Source organism: Acipenser ruthenus, chromosome 8 (genome assembly GCF_902713425.1).
Source record: "Acipenser ruthenus chromosome 8, fAciRut3.2 maternal haplotype, whole genome shotgun sequence".
Taxonomy (NCBI): domain Eukaryota; kingdom Metazoa; phylum Chordata; class Actinopteri; order Acipenseriformes; family Acipenseridae; genus Acipenser; species Acipenser ruthenus.
Window position 1 is genome coordinate 62,852,652 of NC_081196.1, and position 25,202 is coordinate 62,877,853.

General features: G+C 41.4%; 1 protein-coding gene across 4 annotated transcripts; it reads left to right on the plus strand.

The window, feature by feature from the left end:
* The first annotated feature begins 29 nt into the window (after nucleotides 1-29).
* On the plus strand, nucleotides 30-24,927 carry LOC117962582 (serine/arginine repetitive matrix protein 2-like). 4 transcript variants are annotated; one of them, XM_059029427.1, is made up of 14 exons: nucleotides 32-170; nucleotides 2,781-2,944; nucleotides 4,637-4,856; nucleotides 5,598-5,752; nucleotides 6,480-10,829; nucleotides 11,811-12,007; nucleotides 12,579-12,725; nucleotides 13,172-13,351; nucleotides 17,410-17,520; nucleotides 18,355-18,471; nucleotides 22,557-22,704; nucleotides 22,960-23,025; nucleotides 23,460-23,575; nucleotides 23,865-24,927. In XM_059029427.1, exons 1-14 carry the CDS (start codon nucleotides 88-90, stop codon nucleotides 24,018-24,020), a joined length of 6,210 nt encoding a protein of 2,069 aa, XP_058885410.1. In that variant the 5' UTR covers nucleotides 32-87; the 3' UTR covers nucleotides 24,021-24,927. The 4 variants fall into 4 exon arrangements, 3 of the variants coding, with proteins under 3 accessions (XP_058885412.1, XP_058885410.1, XP_058885411.1); XM_059029428.1 differs by having other exon boundaries at nucleotides 4,643-4,856; XR_009329430.1 differs by lacking the exons at nucleotides 22,960-23,025; nucleotides 23,460-23,575; nucleotides 23,865-24,927 and having other exon boundaries at nucleotides 18,355-20,582; nucleotides 22,557-22,695.
* The last annotated feature ends 275 nt before the right edge of the window (nucleotides 24,928-25,202 follow it).

A 25,202-nucleotide genomic window follows, 5' to 3' on the forward strand; every position in this document is an offset into this window, starting at 1 on the left:
GAAACGTTTTCGCAATGCATGCTGGTACCGCGCAACTCGAATGGGATGCTGGGATAGCGGAGGACTTAGCGTCTTGCTCCAGGTGTCATGGCGACCAACATCGAGCAGATTTTCCGTGATTTCGTAATGAATAAAATCAAAGAAATTCAAGACGAAGAGCAGCACACCGGGTAAATATCTGCCCTAAAAATATTTCTAACCACGCGTGGTTCGTTTAGAAATGAGTTTGTTCGCGTTTTCTGTTATTTCCCTAAAAGTGATCTGCACGTTCACGCTGTGTTTAAGGCCGGTTAAAAACTGCGGGCCTTTGTGTTTGTTTTAAGAAGTGTGTGTATTTTATATTTATATATATATATATATATATATATATATATATATATATATATATATATATATAATACTAGATACAGAATGTGCCTTCTGTTAAACACATTATTACAGTTTTGACATATATATCTCATAAGTCTCGGTGATGTTATGTTAATAACACGCATGCATATGTTACCGCCGGATTGTGCTTTTGATTTTTGCTGAATCGGCGTTGCTTGCACTGCAGATTGTCAACATTAACGGTCAATATAAAAACGAATAACTGAAAAAGTATTACAACTATACAACAAACGCTTAGTACCAGGCCAGCAACCTTGTCTTGCAAAGCTGTGATCAGATCTAGTTAATAAAAGCAATGTGCTGTGGAGCACAATTCCGTGAAAAGCACGACTCAAAACTGTACCTACATCGCAGATTGATTTTGTTAGTCCATAATTGAAAATTAACGATGGCTTCTTAATTTAAGCTTTCAGTTTTATTTAATAAAGGACTGAAACTGTATTTGCCACCACACGCAGCACACCGTGTGTTTCACGGATATCTCCTGCACGATGTAAAGAAGTGAAGCAGGTATACACTGCCGACGATGCATTCTAGCGTCAAATCTCTACACATTTCATAAATCATGTAAACAACCGTTTAAGAAAAAAATTATCCAAGAGCCCAACTCATAGATAGGCCTCTTGTACCGCTTTCTTACCTGTACATTAACAGCATTGCGGCCTATGACAAATGAAAATGCGCCACAGTGTCCGTTAATTATTAATATTGAAAGTAATGCAACTACATTGACTTCGGTACGCTAGTTAGTATTATTATTATTATTATTATTATTATTATTATTATTATTATTTATTTCTTAGCAGGCGCCCTTATCCAGGTAAATATGCTTCAGATTGACGGAGGTTGTATTGCACTGTTTACATTATGTAAACCCTGTGGTTTCTGAAATATATCAATTTATTTATATGTATTACTGTGCACTATTTGGCATCATGCTTCTTTCCCGGGTCCGAGTCTGTTTTTTTCAATGAGTCTGGCTGATGCTCTGAGGTTGAAAACGTCTGCCCAGGTCAGGATGACATGCTTTATGAATCACAGTTAGTCCGAGTTGTATTATAAGAGCGTCTCGAAATTGGTATTGGGATGTTTTCTTGCCTCCACACATTGATATATGCAAAGTAACAACATTTAAAGAAGTGTGACATTGGGCATTGTCTACATTTCTGATGATAGCATAAGTCAAAACTGTAAGAATGTGTTTAACAGAAGGCATATTCTGTATCTAGTATTAGATAACGTAAAGCACTTTTTTTTCTTTTTTCAAGACTGATTCTTATGAAATAACATTGATAATCATAAGTTTCTCCAAAGTTTCTTTTTTTAATACAATAGTGAAATACTGTAGAATATATAAATATTTCCATAATACAGTAAATATCCTTGCATAGGGACTTACTGGAAATATGTGTGCATTTCAATGTCAAAGTATCAGCACTTTCAGGTGTTCCAGTGGGGTACCTTGTGCAGTAAAATGGAAGCTAGCTTTTAAGATGCCATCAGTGTGTGTTGCAGTTTATTAAAATGTTTTGCATCATAAGTGGGCTTCTGATTTTGCTACTCTCCTTTAAATTCATACCCGTTGAGACAGTCATATCTTAATTACAACTGAGAAACGTGTTCATAGTAAAACATTTGTTTTCTATGAAACAACTAAATGGACTTTTAAGTTGGTCAAGCGTTTTTCATTTACAGGCAGAACATACAAACAAAATCGCAACATGTTAGTAAGCGACTGACCTTTACTAAAGCTATGATGAAAAATAAAGTATTTTAAACTGGACACTTTATTACAATCGTTATGCGTAACTGTATTTTCATTTAGTTGTTTCACAGAAAATCAGTTGTGATTGAGATACACAAATGGCTAAACAGGTATCAGTTAGGGTCTACATTTTTAAAGCAGAGTAGAAAAGTCAGGGTAAAACAGCAACAATCAGAAGCCATAATCATAAGGCATTTTTCATTTTTGATGACTGTTTTGATCTGTTTTTAATTTAACTAATACACAGCATCAAATTGCGGATGGCTTATCTTGCATTGCATTAGGTAATATCATTTGTCTTTCGAATAAATCCACTAACTGGGTAATTCCGAGCCATATCAACAAACCCAGGCACATTTTCCAGGGTCACCATCTTAGACTTTTGTCATTTCAATTGTCAGTTCATCCTATTATAATTCACAAAACCAGTTTCCTAGCAGCACAGCCTATGCAAATGTGTGTAGGCTGAACTAGTTAACATGGTAATACAGCGTGTGAATGGTGTTCAGCAGGGTGTCCATGTTTAAAGAATATAACATGGAGTAGAATGTAGTCAGTAGTACTATAAGGGGTTACATTATGAAATGTGCATATAAAAATACTGACTCTCCTGTGTTTGGTGTAGTGTGGAGAGCGATGCCCAGCCAAATGGAGGTGTGATCCCTGATTTGGATAAGAAAAATGCCAGCGATGAGGCTCCAGGCATCGAAGGAAACCAGGAAGAGCTGACCCAGACAACAGAGAGCGTTCATACCGGAATTGTTGAGGCACAAGAGAGCTCTCAGCCTGGCAAGTCTGCTTCTTCAGATAGTATGCCTTCCAGGGCAGACCAGCCCTGATCCGTGTGTTAGAGTCTAGGCTTTTGTTCTTCTTTCCACTACATATATCTACACACATACGCATGCATGACACATTTAAAGGTCCTGGTTAAATCAAAAGCATATATTCTATTATATATAATCAATTTGTTTTAAGGCTTTTTTATTTTGTAAATATTTTATAATCGGGTTCACATAACTGGTTCGCATGTGCATCAATAAAAAGCAGACACAAATGCGTACCGTCGGTACGTTTTAACAGGAAAGCATTTTTCATAAAGTCATCGAGGGTGCTCGCATTCGCAAGGTCAAGCATATTATCTGGCTGTGACCCACACCTGCCTAACCTCCTGATTTTCTGTTGCGTCTCAAGGTCTCTGGGATCTGTTAGCGATCTCCGGGTAGCTGAGCTTATTATCGCTAACCATAATTAGGGAGGGATGTGATTTTTGTCAGGGTAAAAATCACAGCACAGTCACGGCTAAAAATAGACAATTTCACAGAATGGTCACGGCTACAAAGATTTGAACGCAAAAATATATATTTATTCATGTAATATACTATAATATTTGTGCAAAGTAAACATATTTAATGTGTTTTTTTATATATAGTCTTCTAGTCTAAAGTAAATATAGATTATGTGTTTTAACAGTACCTCTTTAAAAAAAAAAAAAAAAAAAAGAAAACAACCGTAACAAGACTATGCTTACCTTTTAATTAACATGTATACCTTGTCCGATGTAAAAATAAATTAAATTAAATAATAGTAATAATCTTAACACTGAAATTACATTTTTTTAAAATAAATGTTCTGGTTGTAAATTGAATTTTACAATACCCTTTTTGTTAATGTCTATTTAAACACAGCTGTGGTGTTGGTATTACAGGATGTACATTAAAGATTAGAAGGGTCGTTCTCATTTACACTGTTGACAGGTTCATGCTTCTGCAGAACTGTAAACGTCCTCCCTTTAGGCTTTGCATTATCAAGTGTATGCAGAGGTGTATTTTCTGCACCAAAGGCTTTGGTTAATTTGAAGTGTGTTCCTCCTTAAAGCCGCTCCCTCCACTTTCATGAAATTGTTTGGCATATTGCACTGCTAGTTGCTTAGAACTTAATTTTGCCACTTTTTTTTGGTGTGTGGATGTTTGGTAACCGCTTTAACTTTGCAAAAGTCAAAAGACGTGAACTACTCCTTTCTGTTTTCACGCTGAGTGAAAACATGTAAAAATTCATGGGTTCTGTGACCACCGTGACAAAATCACATCCCTAACCATAATTAAATACCAGTCCCCATATTTCAATTATTGCTTAAGGGTTCCAATTCACTAAAAAGTCCATCGCTGTCATTGGCTGCATCAAGGTTTTATAAAAAAAATAATAATAATGGAGTGCGATAGGTGGAATTGTGTGTAATTGAGGTTGAATCTTTGTAAATGCAGCTTTATTTTGATGTTTTATTTTTTCTTAAATTGAGGGTGGGAAGTTTGGGCTGCGTCTTAAATTTGAAGGAAAACATACATACATATATATATAATATGAGACAGTATACTTAAATATGAGAAGGATTTATGACTTAATTTGCCAGGCAGTTTGTTAAAAAGATCCATTTGCGGTTTGTATAGAAGTACTGTACCTTATTGGTTGATTGTTTATTTGCAGATGCAGAAGCCAATGTGATTGCAGAGAGCTCGCAGGCTGGAGAAGAGAGTGGCAGCAAAGAAGGGAGCGAGACCCCCAGGAAGAAGAACAAAAAGCACAAGAGACACAAGAGCAAGAAGAAAAAGAAGAAACGGAAGGAGGAGAAGAGGTCCCGCTCCCGGTCGGGTAGCAGCTCGGAGTCTGGAGTGGAGTCTGACTCGGAACTGCGGTCACGCTCCAGGTCTGCTCTATTTAACATCATTTCACCAGGCATCGCTTTCATACACTGTACTATTAAATATATAGAGTTAGTAGTATCCACATTTATTGTAATGTGGAAAAAAACATGGTGGTGGATCCCTCTTGGTTTCTCTTTCTATCCTATACTATGAATGAAGCTTTGTGGGGAGAGATCATTTTATAGTGCTATGCAAGGCAGTTTGTGTATGTTGTATGTGTTAATATATTGCCTTCTATTTCTAAGAAATGTTAAAGTAATTTTTTCTAAATCAGTTTTAGAACAAATATCAATGTGATCCTGGACACTCAAATAATAAAAATAAAATATAAACACAGAAATGACATGAAAGCCAGGATTTCTGTATATATGCTTTCAATTAATTTTGTCACATGTTGTAGTTGGCAGTCATGCTAATGGATTTCTTTGCAGTATTATATTGCATTCTGTTATATAAGTTACATTTATATTGCATGAAAACATACTAAAATTATTTAAAATGCTACAGTACTTTTAAACTATAAGCAAATATAATGTGGTCGGACTGACTCTTATGAGCACTGGAAGACCATCATGCAATGTGACCAGCTACAGAAGTATAAATGAATCTTGATACTCAAGCAGCTTCTCTTTAACCTTTGTGCCCAAATAGGAATTCTGTCTCCAGTTACTCTTCCCATGAGCAATGAGAATGTGATTTGTCCCCATTGAGCTTAAGTAATTGAAAAGTGTTATTTTCTGTAGTGTGAAGAGTGCAGAGGTGATTCCTACTGTGAAGGAGACTGGGGCCAGTGAAGAGGCTCCCATCGCGCACAGGGCACAGAAGGAGGGAGAGATTGAACAAAAAATGGAACAGGACTCATCTGGGACTGTAGAGGAACAAGGGAACACACAGCCAGGTAAGTGCGAGAGAGCAAGAATAAGGAGAGCAGATTCGTGCTGTCACTTTTGGAGTATTCTTTAGTTATTGACTGGGCTGTTATTTTTTTCACAGTAAAAATTTCTTATTTCTAAAAATGGTCCTATTCAATATTGATCCTTTCTCTTTACAGTTATTATACAACATGTTGTTAATTCCAGAATTTTCAGTTTCAGTCCCTCTTTTAAATACATTTGATTTTCACCCAGTGCATTCAGACAAAATAATAAAAAAAATGTAAATAAAAATATCCCCAGACAAATAAATTAAATGTCCCCTTCTTGTACTGGACAAAGTGATATTTACCAGAAATATTTCCCATCTTTGCTGCAGCTGGTGTCTTTTTTTGGTGAAGACATTTTAAAGTAATCGTTCATCCCTATGCAATGTGTTCAATCATTTACTGGAAGCAAACTAAAACGGCTGCCATGTTCCTAAATGTGAAAGGTAGTGTGTCGGTAAAGCAAACGTTTGCTGTATTTTTTTTGTTTTTAATTGATACAAAATATGTATATTTACACTACTCTTTCAGAAATATGGCTTTTCATGGGGAACTACGTATTGTACAGCAGTGGGTACATTTCACTGGAATTGTGCAATTGGTGATAACTGGGAAAAAAATACAGCCTTAAAGACATTTAATGTAGGCACTATTTATTTTTGGCATTTGCCTGTTTCTTTTTTTAATGAATATGTTTATTCTACAGCTGGAGAAGAGAGTGGTGGTGAAACACACAGGAGCAAAGCCAAGAAGCAAAAAAAGCATGCAAACAAGAAAAAGAAAAAGAAGAAAAAAAAGGAGCAGAAAGAAGAGAAGAGATCACCGTCTCCCTCCAGATCGGTGAGCACTTCAGGATCTGGGACAGATTCTGAATCTGAATTAAAAAAGTTTCCGTTGGATTCTATGTTAAACTCCTCAGACAGCCAGATGGACAGGCCTGTTGCTGCAGTTGATAAAGTGGTTGACACTTGTAAGTCGCTGGAGCCAAGACCTGAGAAGGATTTAAGCCCTCCAACAGGGGTGGTATCTGACACTAGTGTCAGTGAAATGCAACTTCCAGCAGACATTACAGAAGTTTCCACCTCAAAACAAAATGGTTGTTCAGCAGGAGAGATTATCATTGCTCCAATTCATGCAGATATTTTAGACTCTACTAACGGTAAGGACTCTGAAGAGTTTGTTGTGAAACCTGAGGAAAAGCAAATTGAACTTGTTAAAGAGACTGAAACAAAGAAAGACATGAGTAACCCGCCGACAGATAAAAGAGAAAGCAGTGAAGTGAAAAAGACAAGAGAGAATCTTTCAAGGTCTCGATCCCTTTCAAGATCCAACAAACGCAGCTCTAGACGGACCCCATCTAAGAAGAGTCGCAGCCGGTCAAGGAGCCGGCAACGTGCTTTAGGAAAGTTTAGCTCAAGAAGGGGTCGTTCCTCATCAAGGAGGCGATCAAGGTCGACTTCCAAAAAGAAGCGAAGTCATTCTTCACCCAAGCCTAAAAAAAGGCATTCCAGATCGAGCTCAGTCAAGCGTAGGTCGAGGTCCCGGTCTCGCCTAAAGTTAAGCCGTAAATCGAGATCAGTATCCCTTAAAAGATCTAAGCGCTCAAAGTCTAGATCTCGCACAAGAAACAGAAGGTCTAGATCTAGATCAGCCAAGCGTAAGCGTTCAAAATCTCGATCCCAATCACGAAACAAGCGCTCAAGGTCAAAATCAAGAAGGTCTAGGTCACCAAGACGAAGAAAGCGATCACGTTCTAGATCCCAGCATAGAACCAGACGGTCAAAATCTAGATCCCACTCAAGAACCAGACAGTCTAAATCTAGGTCCATCACAAGGAACAGGCATTCAAGGTCTAGATCACCCAGGCGAATCAACCGATCCCGTTCCAGATGCATAGTAAGAAACAGACGTTCGAAATCTAGGTCACCCAGGAGAAACAGGAGGTCTAAATCTAAGTCACCTTGGCGAAGCAGGCGCTCAAAATCTAGATCCCTCAAGAGGAGTAGGCGGTCAAAATCTAGGTCCCCCAGGAGAAACAGACGGTCAAAATCTAGGTCCCCCAGGAGAAACAGGCGGTCAAAATCTGCATCCCCCAGGAGAAACAGACGCTCAAAATCTACATCCCCCAAGAGAAACAGGCACTCAAAATCTAGATCCCCCAGGAGAAACAGGCACTCAAAATCTAGATCCCCCAGGAGAAACAGGCGCTCAAAATCTAGATCCCCCAGGAGAAACAGACGCTCAAAATCTAGATCTCCAGCAAGACACAGGAGGTCTAAATCTCTTAGGAGGAATAGATCTAAATCTAAATCGCAGAGACGAAATAAGCGATCAAAATCTAGATCCCTAGGCAGACGTAGGAGGTCTAAATCTAAATCACCCAAACAAAAAAGACACTCAAAATCTAAGTCTCCCAAAAGAAACAAGCATTCAAAATCCAAGTCTCCAAGAAACAAACTCTCCAAATCTAGATCCCCCTCAAAGGACGAGAGATCCAAGTCTAGATCGCCCTCAAAAGACAAGCGGTCCAAGTCTAGATCGCCCTCAAAGGACGAGAGATCCAAGTCTAGATCGCCCTCAAAAGACAAGCGGTCCAAGTCTAGATCGCCCTCAAAGGACGAGAGATCCAAGTCTAGATCGCCCTCAAAAGACAAGCGGTCCAAGTCTAGATCGCCCTCAAAGGACGAGCGATCCAAGTCTAGATCGCCCTCAAAGGACGAGAGGTCCAAGTCTAGATCGCCCTCAAAGGACGAGAGGTCCAAGTCTAGATCGCCCTCAAAGGACGGGAGGTCCAAGTCTAGATCGCCCTCAAAGGACGGGAGGTCCAAGTCTAGATCGCCCTCAAATGACGGGAGGTCCAAGTCTAGATCGCCCTCAAAGGACGGGAGGTCCAAGTCTAGATCGCCCTCAAAGGACGGGAGGTCCAAGTCTAGATCGCCCTCAAAGGACGGGAGGTCCAAGTCTAGATCGCCCTCAAAGGACGGGAGGTCCAAGTCTAGATCGCCCTCAAAGGACGGGAGGTCCAAGTCTAGATCCCCAGCAAGAAGCAAGCTCTCGGGAAGTAAATCCCCAACCAAAGAGTTCACAAAGTCTAAATCTGGATCCCCTGCCAAAGACCAGTGCTCCAAATCTATAACCCCATTAAAAGCAGGAACATCTACTTCCCCCAAACCAGAAAGGACATTAGGATCAGTGTCTCCAACAACAGATATATCTGCAGGACCTCTCTGTGCAATGATGGAAGAAGATTCAATGCCACAATCTTTTGTGGCAGACAGACTTTCAAAGTCTGGATCTCCCATTAAAGGTGATTGCTCAGAATTAGAATTGCCAGTGACCAATTCACCATCTCTTGTGAACAGAAAATGCATAGAAGATTCATCACCGATTGAAGACACAAAGTCTAATATTATGACAGGCCCTACTTGGGCAGCATCATCTCTTATGACAGCAAACTTTTTAACAACTGAAAGCACCACAGTAGATGAGCATCCAGTAAATTCAGCATCTCCCTCAGTAGATAGTAGTTACAAAACCAGTTCTTTGTTGAGAGAAAAGTCCCCACCATCTGTGTCCTCAGAGATTTCTGAAAGTGGGTCTCCAAAACCACAGCAGCGCTCAAGATCACAATCCCCAATGACAGAAAATGACTTAACTCCTAAATCGCCTCCATCTATAGACAGAACTTTAACATCCCCTTTGACTCTCACTTTTGACCTGAAACCTGAATTTCCCATGTCAGACAAGTGCTTTAAATTTGAATCATCCCAGTCAGACAGTAACTCACAATCCAAATCTCCAGCAACACAGAGTCATTCAGTAAATGTTGAGTCCTCTAAATCTAGGTCCCCTGCATCAGATCGGTGTTCAAAATCTGAATCCCCTACAAGGGAAGATACTTCAGTATCAACTCCTGCTGACAGACAATCTGAGTCTAAACCATCAGTGGCAGATGTTTTTACAGGGTCTAGCACTCCCTGTATAGATCAACCTCAAAATGCTTGCCCCCCTGCAGCAGAGATGCCTTCAGGATCTTTATCCCCAACTCGAGACACTTGTTCACAATCTCTATATCTGGCAGTGGAGGATTGTCCGACATCTCTGCCCGAGACAGACGGATGTCCAAAATCTCCCATTACAGAAAAGCATTCAAAATCCCCAGGGCTAGAACAGAGCTCAAAATCTAAATCTCCCGCAGAAAGTGCATGTACTAAACCTGAAGTACCTACAAAAATGAATCGTTCAAAATCTCGGTCTCCTTTGCCGAACACTAAATCCTCCACTAGAAACAAGAGTCCAAAATCTAGATCCCCCTCAGTAAAGAAACATTTAAAATCCTCCAAGCAGAAGCAGCGTTCCAAGTCTGGATCTCCTACTAAAAAGTCAAAATCTCCGTCAAGGAGGAAGAGATCTAGATCCCCGGTTAGAAAGAAGCGTTCCAAATCTAGATCTTCCAGTCAGAAGAAGAGGTCTAAATCGAGGTCTCCTATAAAACAAAAGCGATCCAAATCTAGATCGCCTGCAAGAAAGAAGAGATCAAAGTCTAGATCCCCCATAAGAAGAAAGAGGTCTAGGTCCGCAACAAGAAAGAAGCGATCAAAATCTAGATCCCCTAAAAGGAAGCGATCAAAATCGAGATCGCCTGTTAGAAAGAAGCGGTCAAAATCCAGGTCCCGTGGAAGAAACAGACGTTCAAAATCAAGATCGCCTGCAAGAAGGAAACGGTCTAGATCTAAATCCCCTGCAAAGAAGCGCTCGAGATCAAGATCAGCCACTCGAGCGAGGCGCTCAAGGTCCAAGCACAGATCAAGGACTCGCTCCGTCTCAAGACCCCGAAGGAAGTCACGCTCAGTGTCTCGAGGCAGGAGGTCTCGCTCTGCAGAAAGGAGGAGGAGAGCCAGGTACCGGAGCAGGTCCATCGAGCGCTGGAGGAGGTCCAGGTCCTTCAACAGGAGGAGGGTCTCCAGGTCTCCGGTGCTGCTGCTGAGGAGGAGAAGATCAATATCCAGGACCCGGAGGAGCCCCAGCAAGACCCCTCCACGCCTCACAGAGCTGGGTAAGGACAGCCTCCTCAATACTTCTCTATCCACGTGACAAAATATGACAAGTCTGACAAGGCTTAATCTGCCTTGACCAGATAGACAACCAAAGTGTGTCTTCTGCTGTAGAGATGGTCATGGCCCATTTTGTCATGTAGTTTTTGTTTTGGTACATAATTAAAAATCAGGGTTTTTGAATTATGGACACTTTGTTAAAAAAAAATCTATGTAATAATAATAATAATAATACACATTCACCCTTGGTTGCACTCCAGTATGCAAGTGCCCATGACTAGAATTATTTTCCAGCTCAAGTTGAACTTGTTTTGTCAGCCTGATTTGAATGGTCTTCTTGAGCAAGCAAGGCAGAATTAGGAAACGAAGCCTATGCATCGGCAATCCAGTGACGCATTCATCGGGAGGTAAGGAGAGAGAAAACATTGACTTGGGGCGCTCTTTTTTTTTTTCTGCAACTTCTGTAAAAGAATGGATATAGTTTTAATGCTGATTAATGGCTCTGTATAGGGGTATAACTACTGTTATCGGTCCTATTCACAAAATAAAACTAGGAAGCAAGGTGAAAAAAAGACTGGAAGTTGTCGGATCCCTGAAAGCCAAGAAGCAGTAATTCAGGTTGAGTGCCAGGCAGTCCATGCACTGTGGGCAGGTCGCTGAAGGATTGTTTTTCTCAGTTTTCAAAGAACTGCTTATGAAACTCAAAAATCAGTCCTTAAAAAAAAAAAATAATAATAATAAATAAATAAATAACATTCCTTGGAATGATCCTAAAAGTTTTGTGAGCAGGACCAATATTTCTGGATGTGCTGGGACTTTGACTTGTCCTTTTCATGAAGCGCAGATTTATAACTAAGTTTCAGGAGTATGCTGGCTTCTGTATAACCATTCAGCCTTTACGTGAAATTGTTTGTAACCTGAGAACAAGGCAAGCACTGCATTGTGTTAGAACACCAAATTGATTTTTGTGTTTTCCTTGACAGATAAGGCCCAGCTGCTAGAGATAGCGAAAGCTAACGCTGCTGCCATGTGTGCCAAGGCTGGTGTGCCCATACCCCAGAGCCTGAAACCTACTGTCATACTGCAGCTGCCGCTACCACTGCCAATCCCCCCGCCTGTTGAGGAGAAGAAGAAGGTGGTCCAGAAAGTGACCAACAGCACCATTCTGGAGCTCACAGAGGTACGCTGTCAGGGCTCCAAGATTAGGAAATTTGGTGGCACCTGTGGCAATTGTCTTACCAAATAAATTACTGCAATAAAGAGTTATTGTGCTGAAATGTAATACTGCATAGTTTAGGGGAGACAATAAAAATGTTTCATTAATGCAAATTGAAAGTAAAGTGTAACACATGCACAGAAAAAAAATCTAAATCTGTTACTAGGGTTATAGCATTGAATATTCTAATCAAATTGATCGGTCACCATGACCTGAGTATTTTCTAAATGAGTTGCTACTACAGGCTTCCCTGCTCTACGCAGTTTCATAGTAAATACATGCATTCAAAAAAAAAAGTGAATGATTCAGTTCTGTTTACTGCAGTATTTTAGATTTAAAAAAAAAAACACAAGGGTTATTTGGTGACAATTGAACTAATATCATAGCTAGTTTTATGAAGGAAAAATGTGTTCTGTATTGTGAATTTCACAGATTTGTGTCTTTTAAAAAAAAAAAAGTATGTACTACAGTAAAATAACATACGGAATTGCCAGTGTTAATGTTGTTAATAACTATTTTGTTTGTGCTTTAACAGAAGTGCAAGCAGATCGCAGAGAGCAAGGAGGATGAGAATGAGGTGTTGAACAAGCCGCACGTGTCTGATGATGAAGAGGAGGATCAGCCCTTCGGAGGCCAGGGTGCCAGACTGGGAGAGCTCAAGGGCATTTCCTTCAGTCTCAGTGTAAGCCTGCTGTTCTCAGTACTGCATCCATAGACTGCAGTCCAATCAAGTGCTTGGGTCACAAAGCAACATCTATCTTTTATCTTTTTCTACCTGAATGGAAAAGCCATTTCTCTTGCTGTCTTATTTTATGGTGCAGTCTTGCTGGGTGGTTCTGGGTTATGTTGCTCCATAGTTGTCATAATTGAACGGTCACATTGTCACTTGGTTTGAATGGAATGAGGAAGACTTTTTTTCAGTCCAGGCACCTAGGATTCTCCAGACAAGCCCAGTAAAGACAGATTTAGAGAAAAGAGAAGTAAATATTGGAACAGAACCCAGAACCGCTTGGAAGGATTGCAAACCCCATACAATAGCAACAGAAGTTTGGAGCTACTTGCTCTTTTAAATAACTCTTCCCTGTATGTTGCGAGAGCCTTGCCTGTAAGCTGTGCTTGTCTCTGCAGAACCCGTCAGTGAAGCCGGCTGCCAGGACGGAGGTGGCACTGACCAAGGACTTCCCAGTGTCTTCGGGCTCGCAGCACAGGAAGAAGGAGGGAGATGGTGCCTATGGGGAGTGGGTTCTTGTCGACAAGGGGGCCGAGAAGGAAAGCAAGGACGACGTCTTCACAGACACACCTGTGCAGGTGGGAATCACACCTCCGCTCCTCCCCCCTGCCTCTGCAGGCTTGCAGGGGGGTTCAGACTCTTAGATCACTCATCCCCCTTAACAAACAAGCACTGGTAGAGGCAAGGGGAGAGTCCTTGCCTGTAGGACTCGCTCCCCTGCCTATAAAAATTCACAAGGCAAACCAAGCGAGAGAGAAACCCACACATGCAAGTACCTTCTTGGAACTGACAGGCTGATTTTTGCAGAGGTGGAAAATAACCCATACATATTCACACAGCTTGTGAACATGCACGGCATGTTAGAGACTCATGAGAAGTCGCAGTGAAAACGATGTTAAAGTTTCCCTGGAAAATACACAAAAACCCACACGCACACAAACACACACGTGTACATACAGGGTAGAAACTCAGAGTAACCAATGGATAAACCAAATGCTGTTTCCCTCCTTCCCAAACCATTGGACATTTCTTTGTTAAAATGGTTACAATGCAAGTTTTCCTCCTCGCCAGTAACTAGACAAGCTGTTTCTGTTGGTTAGTAGTTATGTTAGGGATAAAGGGTGTGATTTGATGTTCCTGCAGTTTAGGAATATATATATATTTTTTTTTTTTATTAAGATTTTTTTTTTTTCTTATCACAGATTTTAATCTGTGAGCGTCTGGGCTCAATGGCTAGTGTGCTACTTGCTGAACCACCAGCTGCCCAAACTATTGTAAACCTAGTTGAAAACATGGCAGGGTTGCTTTTTTTGCAAGATTCTTGAGTCTAAAGACAGTATTTCTTTGTAGAGCCAGTGACTGATGTTTTTTCTGTGTGGTCTTTAAAATCAATAATGCTTCTGTAAATCCCTTCAAGGTCAGGTTATGATATTTGCCAACTTCAATGTATTAATACTGTCTGTGTCTGGCAGTGGACATTGCGTTGTGTTTTGATTGCATAGATTTTTGAATGTAATTCTTTCATGTTTTAGATGTCTTTGGGCTATGAAAGGTTGATGAAGGATGCTAGATAGAACTGGATGGTCATCCAAAATGTTAAACTCAAGCTGTATCAGTGGTATACAGCAGAACTAAAACAAATCTTAGTAATATAATTGGACAAACATTTGGGCAAGAAGTCTTTTTCAATATCTTTCGTGTTATAATGGTGGCTGGCTGAGACAATTTGACTGAGCATGTCATTTTTACTTCCACTAAGTAGACATTACAAGTGCTGTGTGATGTGAAAGAAATACAAAATGTTTAAATCTCAGCCTTAACAAAATCAACAGGAATTAATTAAAAAAAAAAAAAAAAACACCCAGAAAATATGAGCTGTGCTTGGCTGGTGTTGGTCAATACACCCTGCTTGACTGAAGACTGATTGCTGTCATTAAAGCCTCCAGAGCTGAGGTGCACAACATGTAGAGATGTGAGGCCGCTGGGAATCCCTTGTTTCTTTGGGGTTTGTAGACGTTGGGGTTGACCTGCCTGTTTGAAGTCATTCCTGACTACTGAGTCCAGCTCTGTTGTTTGCCCAAGGTGGAGCTCAGAGTGATTGCTTTCAGCACTGCAGTGCTCTGTTGTGAACACGCATTTACACACATATTCATTGATGTACTATAGTCTATACACTGTATATAGTGTATATACTGTACTTTAGTGTGTGTGTGTGTATATGTTATATACATACATACTGTAAACACTGAGCCACAGATAGAATAGGTGTTTAGTGATGTTAGCCTAAATGCTCATTCTTTGTAATCTCAAGCAGCAGTCTTTACCATTGTGCTTTTGACACACTCAGATGTACACATTGTATGTTAATTCTCCTCTTTCTGCATTGCAGTGTTGTGAGCACTGAGCTCTTGTTGAATTCAGTACAATAATGAAATGGTCTCCAATAAATTACTTATATCCATATTTGTGTAAACAGGTGCAGTAGACCACCACCAAACCCCCCCCGATGTAACCACATTTTTGTCTTTTTATATAAAAATGACCTTTTAGTACTTTTTTTTTTTTTTTAGTCGGCTGTTATTTTGTTTGCTTTGTACATAATGCAATGTTGATTATTAAAGGAAGCTCCTAAAATCAATCTAGCTGGTTTTTTGTATGATTTTGTTCAGTTTCTTTGTAAGACGACTTGGTTCATTCCCCAATAAAATCTGCAGTTCATAGATTGTGTGCAAGTCATCTGATTGGCTACTTGAGCGGCCCAGAACTACCTGAAAAAAAGAAAGACATTGGTTGCAAAACATTACCCAGGACAAGTTAGTATTGCAGTCTTCCACAGAGTGCTTATCGGTTGTGTTACAGCCGGTTTTCAGGAGTGGAACATTACTCTTCAAACCGAATGTCTCAAAACTACAGAGACTCTGCTCTTTGCAATGTGGTCTTCCTGTTATACTTAACCTGTTTTGTTCATGCGTTTGGATGGAAGCAACATCTCTTGGTTGAAACGGTGCCTGTTGAGCTTTTTACCTGGGTTACTTTGGAACTGTTACGAATGCTCTTCGGAACCATTTGCACTTAATGGAGTGTGTAAAAATGAATATGAAGTGATATTCCAGCTGAAATCCAGTTTACTAAACTAATACAGGTTAACTTGGAAGTCCTATTGAATCTCGTTGACTCATTTCCACTGCCTGGCGCTGCAGGCTTCGGCTGCCCACAGCTAGGCGCTGAAACCAAAACAGTGTTTCGGTGCTTTTTTCCAAACCTGGACAACCTCGGAAATTCTTGTCATGCGTGAAATTGTTCAATTTAACAAAGTGCTTTACCAGTTTGCCTACAGAGTATGATGTAGCCGCTTGGGCGAGCAGTGCAAACACCCTGTTTTGTTGCCAGGAGCACCAGGCAGTGAAAACGAGGTCTCTGATTCAGGCCATGCCCACTTCTCTATCCAGTTGCAACACAGGCTTGTACTAGAGTCTCATTGTGCTTCAAGGGGTTTCCAACTCCACTTTGTTAAAGACATCATTGTTTGTGTGAGTGTGCAGTGGTTTATCAGTAAAGATGGAGACCTCAAAGTACATGGCTTCAATTCTTTACTTCACGTAATTCTCTGCAGGGGCACAAAGCAATGACATCATTTCAAAATATCCTGGAAAAAGGTGGAACAAAAAAAGGGAGAAATTGGGAACCAGTTGGCGTGGAGGGCAATTGAGATCTTCAAAAACGATACTGACGAACCTCTGGAACCAAAGCAGGGAGGAGGAGTTGGAAAGCGGTTTTAATTCTTGCTGTAATGCAGATGACTTTATCCAGCAGAGGGAAAACCTCTTTTAACATCATTAATACTAAAAGAAAGTCAGACAAACATGTCATTTCTTTCAATGTCTTTTAACTCCAGCACAGAGCAATGCTATATTACTTGAAATTGCATTAGTTCAATGGACCTCTTGAAACCATTCAAGGGCAGTCGTATTTTCTTGTACATCACTTTAGAACCAGTTTTTATGAGGGGTCTAGTAGGTCAATATAGCGGTCAAGTGGTTAATTCAAATGTAAGTGCCAACACATAAAAGTGCCATGCCTGATTGTGCATTAATAGTATCTATTGAAGCAGGCAGCTTGGTGAGTCTCCTTGCTACCCCTTAGCTGCAGTGTGTGTGTGTGTGTGTGTGTGTGTGGCACTGAGCTTGATTTGAATGCCATCTTGACTACTGAGGGGCATCTTCTTTTGTACCGTGGAAACAATTGGTTGTCTTCGTGCTACACAGTTTTGCAAAACACATGAGGTACATATGCATTGCCCCTCCCCCCCCCCCCCCCCGGTACTTTGCAATAACAATCTACAACTCCTGAAGTATAAGGGATGATCTGCACAGACGTGTGTGGACTGCACTGCACTGAAAGGTAACGGCTCCGAAGAGGCATCATGTTTATGGGTGTGATGAGTACCCAAGCCCTTGCCCAGTCATCCTTGACAAGCTGTTCTATAAAGCATCACAGTGTATGTGTGCTTGACCTGATTCAACCCCAAGCAGTGGTGATGCTTGGTGCGTAGAGCCCCGTGCCGGGAGCCCAGCGGGAGGAAGGAAGTGGATCTGTTTCCGTTTCTTTTAGTGATTCGTGGTGCTTTCTCTCCCAGCCTGTGGACATCACGCTGGCAATGAACGAGAGAGCCGTGGCACAGAAGAAGCTGGCAGAAAACCCCTTCGATGTCAACGCCATTTGTATGCTGAGTCGAGCACAGGAGCAGGTAAGCCCTTGACAGCTTTTTCCATGTAGTTCTTAAATTGTGGATATTTCTTTTATATTCTATGTTAATTACTTTTTTTATTACGATTACAAAAAAAAGGAATTAGTTTGTCAAATAGTCATGCCAACTACTGTACATTGGTAACGTAGGATACTCTGAACTCTCCATAAAACAAATACTTGGCCATATACATACATGCATGCCATTACCGTTTCTCAAAATGATTGAAGAAACTGAAGGCATTGGGGAAAATGTTAAATTATGCTAATAATGTAAGCTTTACTTGCTGTGCTGTGTCCTTTTTGAAATGACGCATCAAAATACACTTACAGATTGTTACTTAAATAAAAAAGAAACATGCACAGTCCCTGATATGTCAGCAGATTCGTCTTTAAACAGGTGAGTCAGTATGATCCAAGTACAAATATATTCTGTCTCTATTCAATGTATTTTGTTAGCAATCCAGTAGGAGTTAATTTAGTTGCAGCTCTTGGTTGCAACAATGTGAAATTAGGATTGGTACTTGTGCTTCATTTCCCATTGCAATACATTGGTAATGCCTCTAGTCCAGATAACTTGATTCTTACCTACTATATCCAAGAATAATTCCAACAAAAAGGAAAGTCATGCTAAATGAATCTGTGTTGTATTTTATAATGTATGATGTTATGTGCAGACGATGACCTTGATAGCAATTAGAATTACCTATGTATAAACCCGTGTTTACCCACTTGTTGTTTTTAATGGCGATTTGTCTTTCAGTGGCAAACACAGCCACAGTAATGTGTCGAAGCAGTTGTGATCTGAACGTTCACTCTGCTGTTGCCTCCCCAGGTGGACGCGTGGGCCCAGTCCAGCAACCTGCCGGGCCGCTTCACAGGTAGCACCGGTGCCCAGGTCCTGTCTGCAGAAGAGCTCTCCTCCAGCGGACCCCAGGCCTGGATACGAAAGGTAATCCTCCGCTCCACAGCCAGCCAGGCTTCATAAGACCTTTTGATCAGTAACCCCCCACCTGCAACTCGCAGGGCACCTCCAGTGGTTGGCACAGCCCATAGGCATTTGGAACAGATCTGCAGATGCTCAGTAAAGAACAGGGCACACATCTTGAAAACAGCAGGGAAGCACAGCTTGATGACACAGGCAGTACACACACTGCTTGCCATGCCATGCAATAACTACATAATCGTCTCACGAATTTAGTGTTGGTGCAGTGAAATAATAATAATCTTTATATTGCCTTGTGTGAAACGCATCCTGTTTAAAACAGGTTGCTTGTGCACACTAACATTACTAAGTTGGAAATGGCAAGCTTTATTATAAAACCTGGCTTTGTATAGAAGAGTACTGGGAGTGTGAAATTTGTGTTTTTACTCTCCTTTTAAATCTGGGTTAATATCTCTTGATTTGAAATGGGATTTTGTGAAATGAATTGGGGTGAGAAAGTAAGAGGGGTGGTGAAGGGGATAAATCCTTCTGTCCAAATAATCTGTTACAATACCTGCATCTCACTGTGTGTTTTAATTACAAAATCAATTTGTGATCAGCAGCACACATTAGATTTGAGAATAGAAACCTCTTAGTTTTCCTGTCTCAGTTGAGTACTCCACAGCTGTACTTCAGAAACATTCACTTCACAAGTTAGTTTGTTCTGTTTTTACGTTGGGCCTCTGCTCAGCAGCATGCTGAATGTTACCTGAACCCAGCTCCTGTTCAGTGGTGTTTAACCCTGTCTTGAGAGCGTAAGGATCTCCTGATGTCTGTTTCAGATATTTTCATTGATGTAAACACTTCACTAATCTCTGGATCTACTTCAGTTTATTTAAAAAAAAAAAAAAAAAAAAGTACATTTAAGTTTGGTTTTCATGAAAGAAGAGCAGAACTCTAGAACTTTGGTCAAATATTGCACTTAGGTTGTTGCCAAGTGCATTGAGATTCTATCAATGGAATCAATTGCATGCCCCTTGTAAGCCTTCAGCATATTACAGTTCAGTTCCTGTTTAGAAGCTGAGCTGCTAACAGCCAAGTTTAAATATTTCCCTTGGTTCTTTACGAATAATTGGAAGCAAACCACACTATTACTTATTTGACTCATCAGTTTAGAACTGATTTGAAGGGCCCAACTGAAACAGCTATAATCTTTTTAAAGCTTTAACCACAGTGATTAGACATTCATGTGGGTGGCATTCATGTGCCACTTGATTCCATTTTAAAGATGCGTCTGTGGTTTCATGAAGACCAACATTTCTGATCTCCCAGAGATGTTTTAATTTGTGAACTGGCTACACCACTGAAGATAATAAAACAGATGTTGATGTTGAAATTCTATCAAAGCAGGTACAAAACAGGATGGGAACCCCTGGGCCCCTGTGACTGGGGGTTTCTATCAGGCTCTGCATGGTGGCCTCTTTGGTATAAAGAGGTTCCTTGGGAAAGAGAGGGGAGGAGGAAAACTGGAAGTAAGTACCCCCGTAGCACCGCCCACTGCCAGCTGTACTGACTGAGGCTACCGCAGCTGCTGTGAAGATGACGGGGTTCCTAGCAGAGCGCCAAACTGGGCAAGAGGTGGACCCGACCTGAACTGAAAAGGCATCCTGTGTTTCCATGAGCTCTGATCCTCCTAGTATTCCCTCCCCCCAAAACAAAGATCATCCAGGCTTTTTGAAATGCTTAAGAGAGTGATTTATATGCACACCTTGTATTGTGCACTCAGCTTTGCACCGGTAACATGAAGACCTTAAAATCTAACAGACATGCACTATAAACAGCTTCACTACGTGCGGTTTATGGAGTTTTCAATTAAATGTGGGTTGTCCGCGTGTATGACTATAAAGAAGAGACGCCTGGCTACCTGGTAATTTTAGCAGTGGTTTCTAGTAAAGGGGGCGTGTGTCTGTTTGGGGTGGGTTGAGTAGAGGAGAGAGGTGAACGCTCACAGACTGACCTGTGAACTTTCACCCCTCTGTATGGAAACTTGTTGCAGGGTCAATCCTTGTAGCTGCCTTGTTGCCATGGTCACTGTCAGGCCCTTCTAATCACAACAGACCACGGCCATTGAGGCCTAGGTACGTACGCAAACAACAAATCATTATATATATATGTGTGGATGTATATATATAAATTAATAGCTATGCATTTTGAGGATTTGTGGAGTGCCGTTTTACTGTGTTAAGACTGGATTCAAACATGTCTGTTTACAGTATTGCCACTTGATGCCTGGACCCTCTCCTTCCCCTGTGACTTTCTCTTTCCAGCCAGGACAATGCTGTAGCTGTCTGTTTTTTCCGGTTATATGTCATCTGGATTCAGTAACTACAGTAGTCTGTCGCATATCCGACTGCGGTGGGACCAGATTAAGAGCGGATATATCAGATAAATGAATCCTGTTTTAAATACCATTATACACAGCTGTAACTACTACTATATTTACACAATTATTGTTTTGAGATTCAGCTTTTATTAGGGAGCTCTCCAAATTCCCTTGTTTAGAAAGATACAGGGTATTAATGCTTGTGACAGGGTAGCTGTCTGCCATGTGGGTGCGTGCATTCACTGCTGAGTGACTGGCAGGAGATCGAGACGGAGGTTGAAGCTGATACGCCCCCGCAGGCGAACAGGATTTATTTACATATCAACACATTGAACAGCTCATTTGACACTACCAGCAATGGTAGCGCACAAAGTACATACAACACGGTGTACGAAAATTTTGGTGCGATCTACAATCTCTGAACTAATCTTCTCTGTTCAATAATAATCTAACTCTGGCTACTCGCCCAGCTGTAGGCGGTTTTGACTCGCTTACTCACTCTTCGGTATCCAGCCCTAGTTGTGGTTCTTACTTGCTCTCTCTTACACACACACACACACGTAGGCGAATTTCAGCATTATTTTAGCCCAGCTGGCTTTGGTTTCGCAGTAGCCGTAAGGTGAATAAGTGGAACCTTTTTTAGACCTGATGCCCCACTGTAACAGACCTACCTGCTGAGTCCACACCTGGTAATCGCACACAACAGGCAGGCTCTGCCAGGAGCGTCAGGTACTTCATTCATTAATTACAATAAATCTACACTATTTACAATATACATTTCCCCACATGGACCAGGGCTGAGATCACTCTCCATTTCATAGATGTGTAGCCACATCTTTATCCCTATATTGCAGCCCTCCTCTTACACTTGTACACACACACACAAAAAATATTATTCCAGCCGATGCCACAGAAACATAAGGAATGATGTCAATGGGAAGTAAAGTGCAGGAATTCTATCTCTAAGCACTGAGCTGTTTGCAGTAATTACGATGCCTGTCTAGACATGTGATCCCAGGGTCAGGAGTGAGAGGAGGGGAGAGAGGTCCTAGCATCAAGGACGAGCTTCCATACTGACAGCCAGAGATTCTTCGAGATTAACAAAGCAGTGTCTTGAGAAGTAGCAGCTCTGCTTACATTGTGGGCAGCAGAGTGTAAAGCACTGACCTTTGAAGAACAGTGGCTTTGTTCATTTTAAATGAAGAGTTCAAGGTTTAGTGAAATATCAGGGCTGCCTAAGCTTCACTTGCATGTTCTCCCAGTCTGAAGTCATGATTGTAGGTGGAGAATTCTATTGAGCTGTGGATATGGGTGAGGAGCAGTTCTGATTTTAATATTTCAGCTTAGTTATTGCATTGCAGTTCAATGTGAATGTTAGCTCTTTTTCTAAGGAATCGCAGAGACAGAATTTTGTGTCAAAGTGCTCTTGAATTGCTCTCTTTCCCCAGATTGCCCATTGAAAATTTAGCAATTGAATATGCCTAGGTGTTGATTGATAATGCAAAAAAGCAATCGCCAGAAGTAGCAGTCTTAATATTGAATGTTTGAAACTTTGACATGAATCTCTGAGCGCTAGTGTGAGCCTGTATGAACCCGATTGTAGAGGTGTGTGGAGAATGGCTGCTAACTTTGTGTTTCTTCCCTGTGTGCCTGTCTCTCTCTCTCTCTCTCTCTCTCTCTCTCTCTCTCTCTCTCTCTCTCTCTCTCCACCCCACGCTCACCCACTCAGGACCAGTTCCTGCGGGCGGCCCCAGTGGCTGGAGGGGTGGGCGAGTTCCTCATGAGAAAGATGGGCTGGCGAGAGGGGGAAGGTCTCGGCAAGTACAGGGAGGGGAACACAGAGCCCATCCTGATAGACTTCAAAACCGACCGCAAAGGTGAGGGCAGCCAAGCCGGAGCCACTCAGTCCTGCTGTGTAAAAACATACCCATTAAGAAAACGTTTTTCAACGTTATCTGTGCATGATTTTGGATGAACTCAGAAGAGGTGTTTAGACTCCTCTTTCAGCAAGCAGGAAATGTGTTCCAGGCCGCCCTGTTAGACTGCTGCAGGGAGGCTGACCTGACCTGACCATGTGCGTCACCAGGCTGCAGAGGGCAGATATGGTAACTAGCTGTTTCTTGTCCATGCAGGTTTGGTTGCTGAGGGGGAGAAGACTCAAAAGTCTGGTAACTTAACCGTCATGAAGGATCTTTTAGGTAGGTGCTGTTTCTATTTTATTTTATTTCCAGTTAACACTGCTGTCTGTATTATTGTTACTGTTCTCAGTGATTTTAAACAGGCCACATCAAGGGCACTGCTAGTAGCAGGCAGTGTAGATGCATGAAGCCAGTCATGTCAATGTAAATAGAGGAACATGTCCAAACAGGATGCTCTCCCTGATAGCCTGTCTTTGCTTTAATGGAAATCCAGTGTGTTAAAATGCTTAACATCTCCATTTGCTTTTATGTGGGTTACTTTTCTTTCAGAACCCCTTAATAATCAGTTCTCAATTTTACATCCAGTGTTAGAATTTGTTTGGGAAAGTGATGTGAAAAATGAAAAAGCAATCCCGAGATAGGAGAAAGTGAGTTGAGATATTAGGGAGAACATCGTGTTTAGTTCCTGGTCTGTCTCCCCTCCTCCACTCCAGGGAAGCACCCGATCTCCGCACTGATGGAGATCTGCAACAAGAGGAAGTGGTCACCCCCCGAGTTCGTTCTGGTTCATGACAACGGCCCTGACCATCGCAAGAACTTCCTTTTCAAGGTGAGCAGCTTTCCATTCCATTCCAATAATAGAAAGTATATGCAACATCTACAATATAAACCCCAGGTGCTGGGTCCTAGAATGCAAGATTCCATCCACTGCAATCTTAGTGTGTGTGATTTTAAACAGGTGCATTACAGGGACTGTAGTGAGCTGCTGACTGGGTTACATCCATTTAAACGGGTGCATTACAGGGACTGCAGTGAGTTGCTGACTGGGTTACATCCATTTAAACAGGTGCATTACAGGGGCTGTAGTGAGTTGCTGACTGGGTTTTCTTCTTCCCTAGGTGATGTTGAACGGAAGTGAGTACCAGCCCAGCAAAGCAAGTCCCACCAAGAAGATCGCCAGGGCCATGGCGGCCACTGCGGCTCTGCAGGCCATGGGCGAGTTGTCCAAAGAGGGCATAGGAAACGGGCCGACCTTCACTTCTGCCAGCAGTTAAGAGCCAGCTCCCCAAACACACGGGGTGCAGCAGGGACACCAACCCCCACACATGCATCGCTCCTGCTCCTAACAAAAAGGGAGAGCCAGGGGATTATGCCTTTCAGTTATTCCTTTTTTTCCCAAGTTGAAGCATTGCTGTAATTATCATGCTGTAATGTTCACATCTGCAAGAAAGAATACGATTGTTTTTTCGTAGATCCCAGGTGCATGCAGTGTTTTAAAATTACACTGAGAGTTTTTGTTTCAGTTGTCCACTTGAGAGGAAAAGCCACTTGACCATGTGTTGTGGCTTCGATCAGGCATTGTCAGTAGAGGTAGGAGAGAGAAAAATATCCAGTCTAGACGTGTACAGAAATCGGGGCCAAATGATGATTTCAGACCTTTTTATGCCCTAGATTTGTGTCGTTATACCGCCACCTTGAGTACACACAGTGCAGTCAGATCTGTGCATATTGTGTTGGGAACCTTTGTACTCTGAATTCTCAGCACTTTTTCACTTTTGCTTTTTCCTCTGCTAAGCTGCAGTGACTTTAACTCTGTGGCTGCTGCATGACCTAGACTAGCCTGTCTGATGTACTGTGCCAGCAACTTATTTCAGCCTGAATATTTTACCTTTGTGTGGCTGTTTCACCATCTTCATGTGTAGAGGATTTTTACTACCTGTGTTTTGCATAATCCTCTCATTTCTAGTTGTTTTGTAAATAAAATATGTTGGTGTTTGTAATGTCCCCTAGTTCACACAGTGGTTTTAAATAAGGAGTGAAAACAAAGGAATTCCCTTTACCAGCAAGTGATGGTTCTGTGTAAGGGCTTGGGATCAGTCTGTATATTTTGTTATCTTTGCAAGTGACAAAAAAATTAATAAAATCTTGGTAGGTCTTTGAAGGCTGCCTTTGGAAACTGCACATGTGTGTTATTTTTGGAATCTGTTAACTGTAAATAATGTAATGGTTTTCACCCAGAAACAGCTCATTGCAGCTTGCTTTAAGCAGGCAGTATGATTAAAATATGCAGAACTAGAGGTTGATTTGTTCAACCTGTACCCAGATAAATCACTACACCAGGGAATCATCATGGATTGCACCAAACACCATCTGTGGATTACTAAAAATAGGTGCTAGATGAAACTCTAACAGTCCAGGCTTGGATCTATGCAGGTTATAATTTAATCAAAAACCTG

Excerpts from the sequence above, each read along its gene's own strand:
- LOC117962582 (XM_059029427.1), top strand. The coding sequence starts at position 88 with ATGGCGACCAACATCGAGCAGATTTTCCGTGATTTCGTAATGAATAAA. Across the intron at positions 10,830-11,810 it reads TCCACGCCTCACAGAGCTGG|ATAAGGCCCAGCTGCTAGAG; the intron begins GTAAGGACAGCC and ends TTTCCTTGACAG. Across the intron at positions 12,008-12,578 it reads CCATTCTGGAGCTCACAGAG|AAGTGCAAGCAGATCGCAGA; the intron begins GTACGCTGTCAG and ends GTGCTTTAACAG.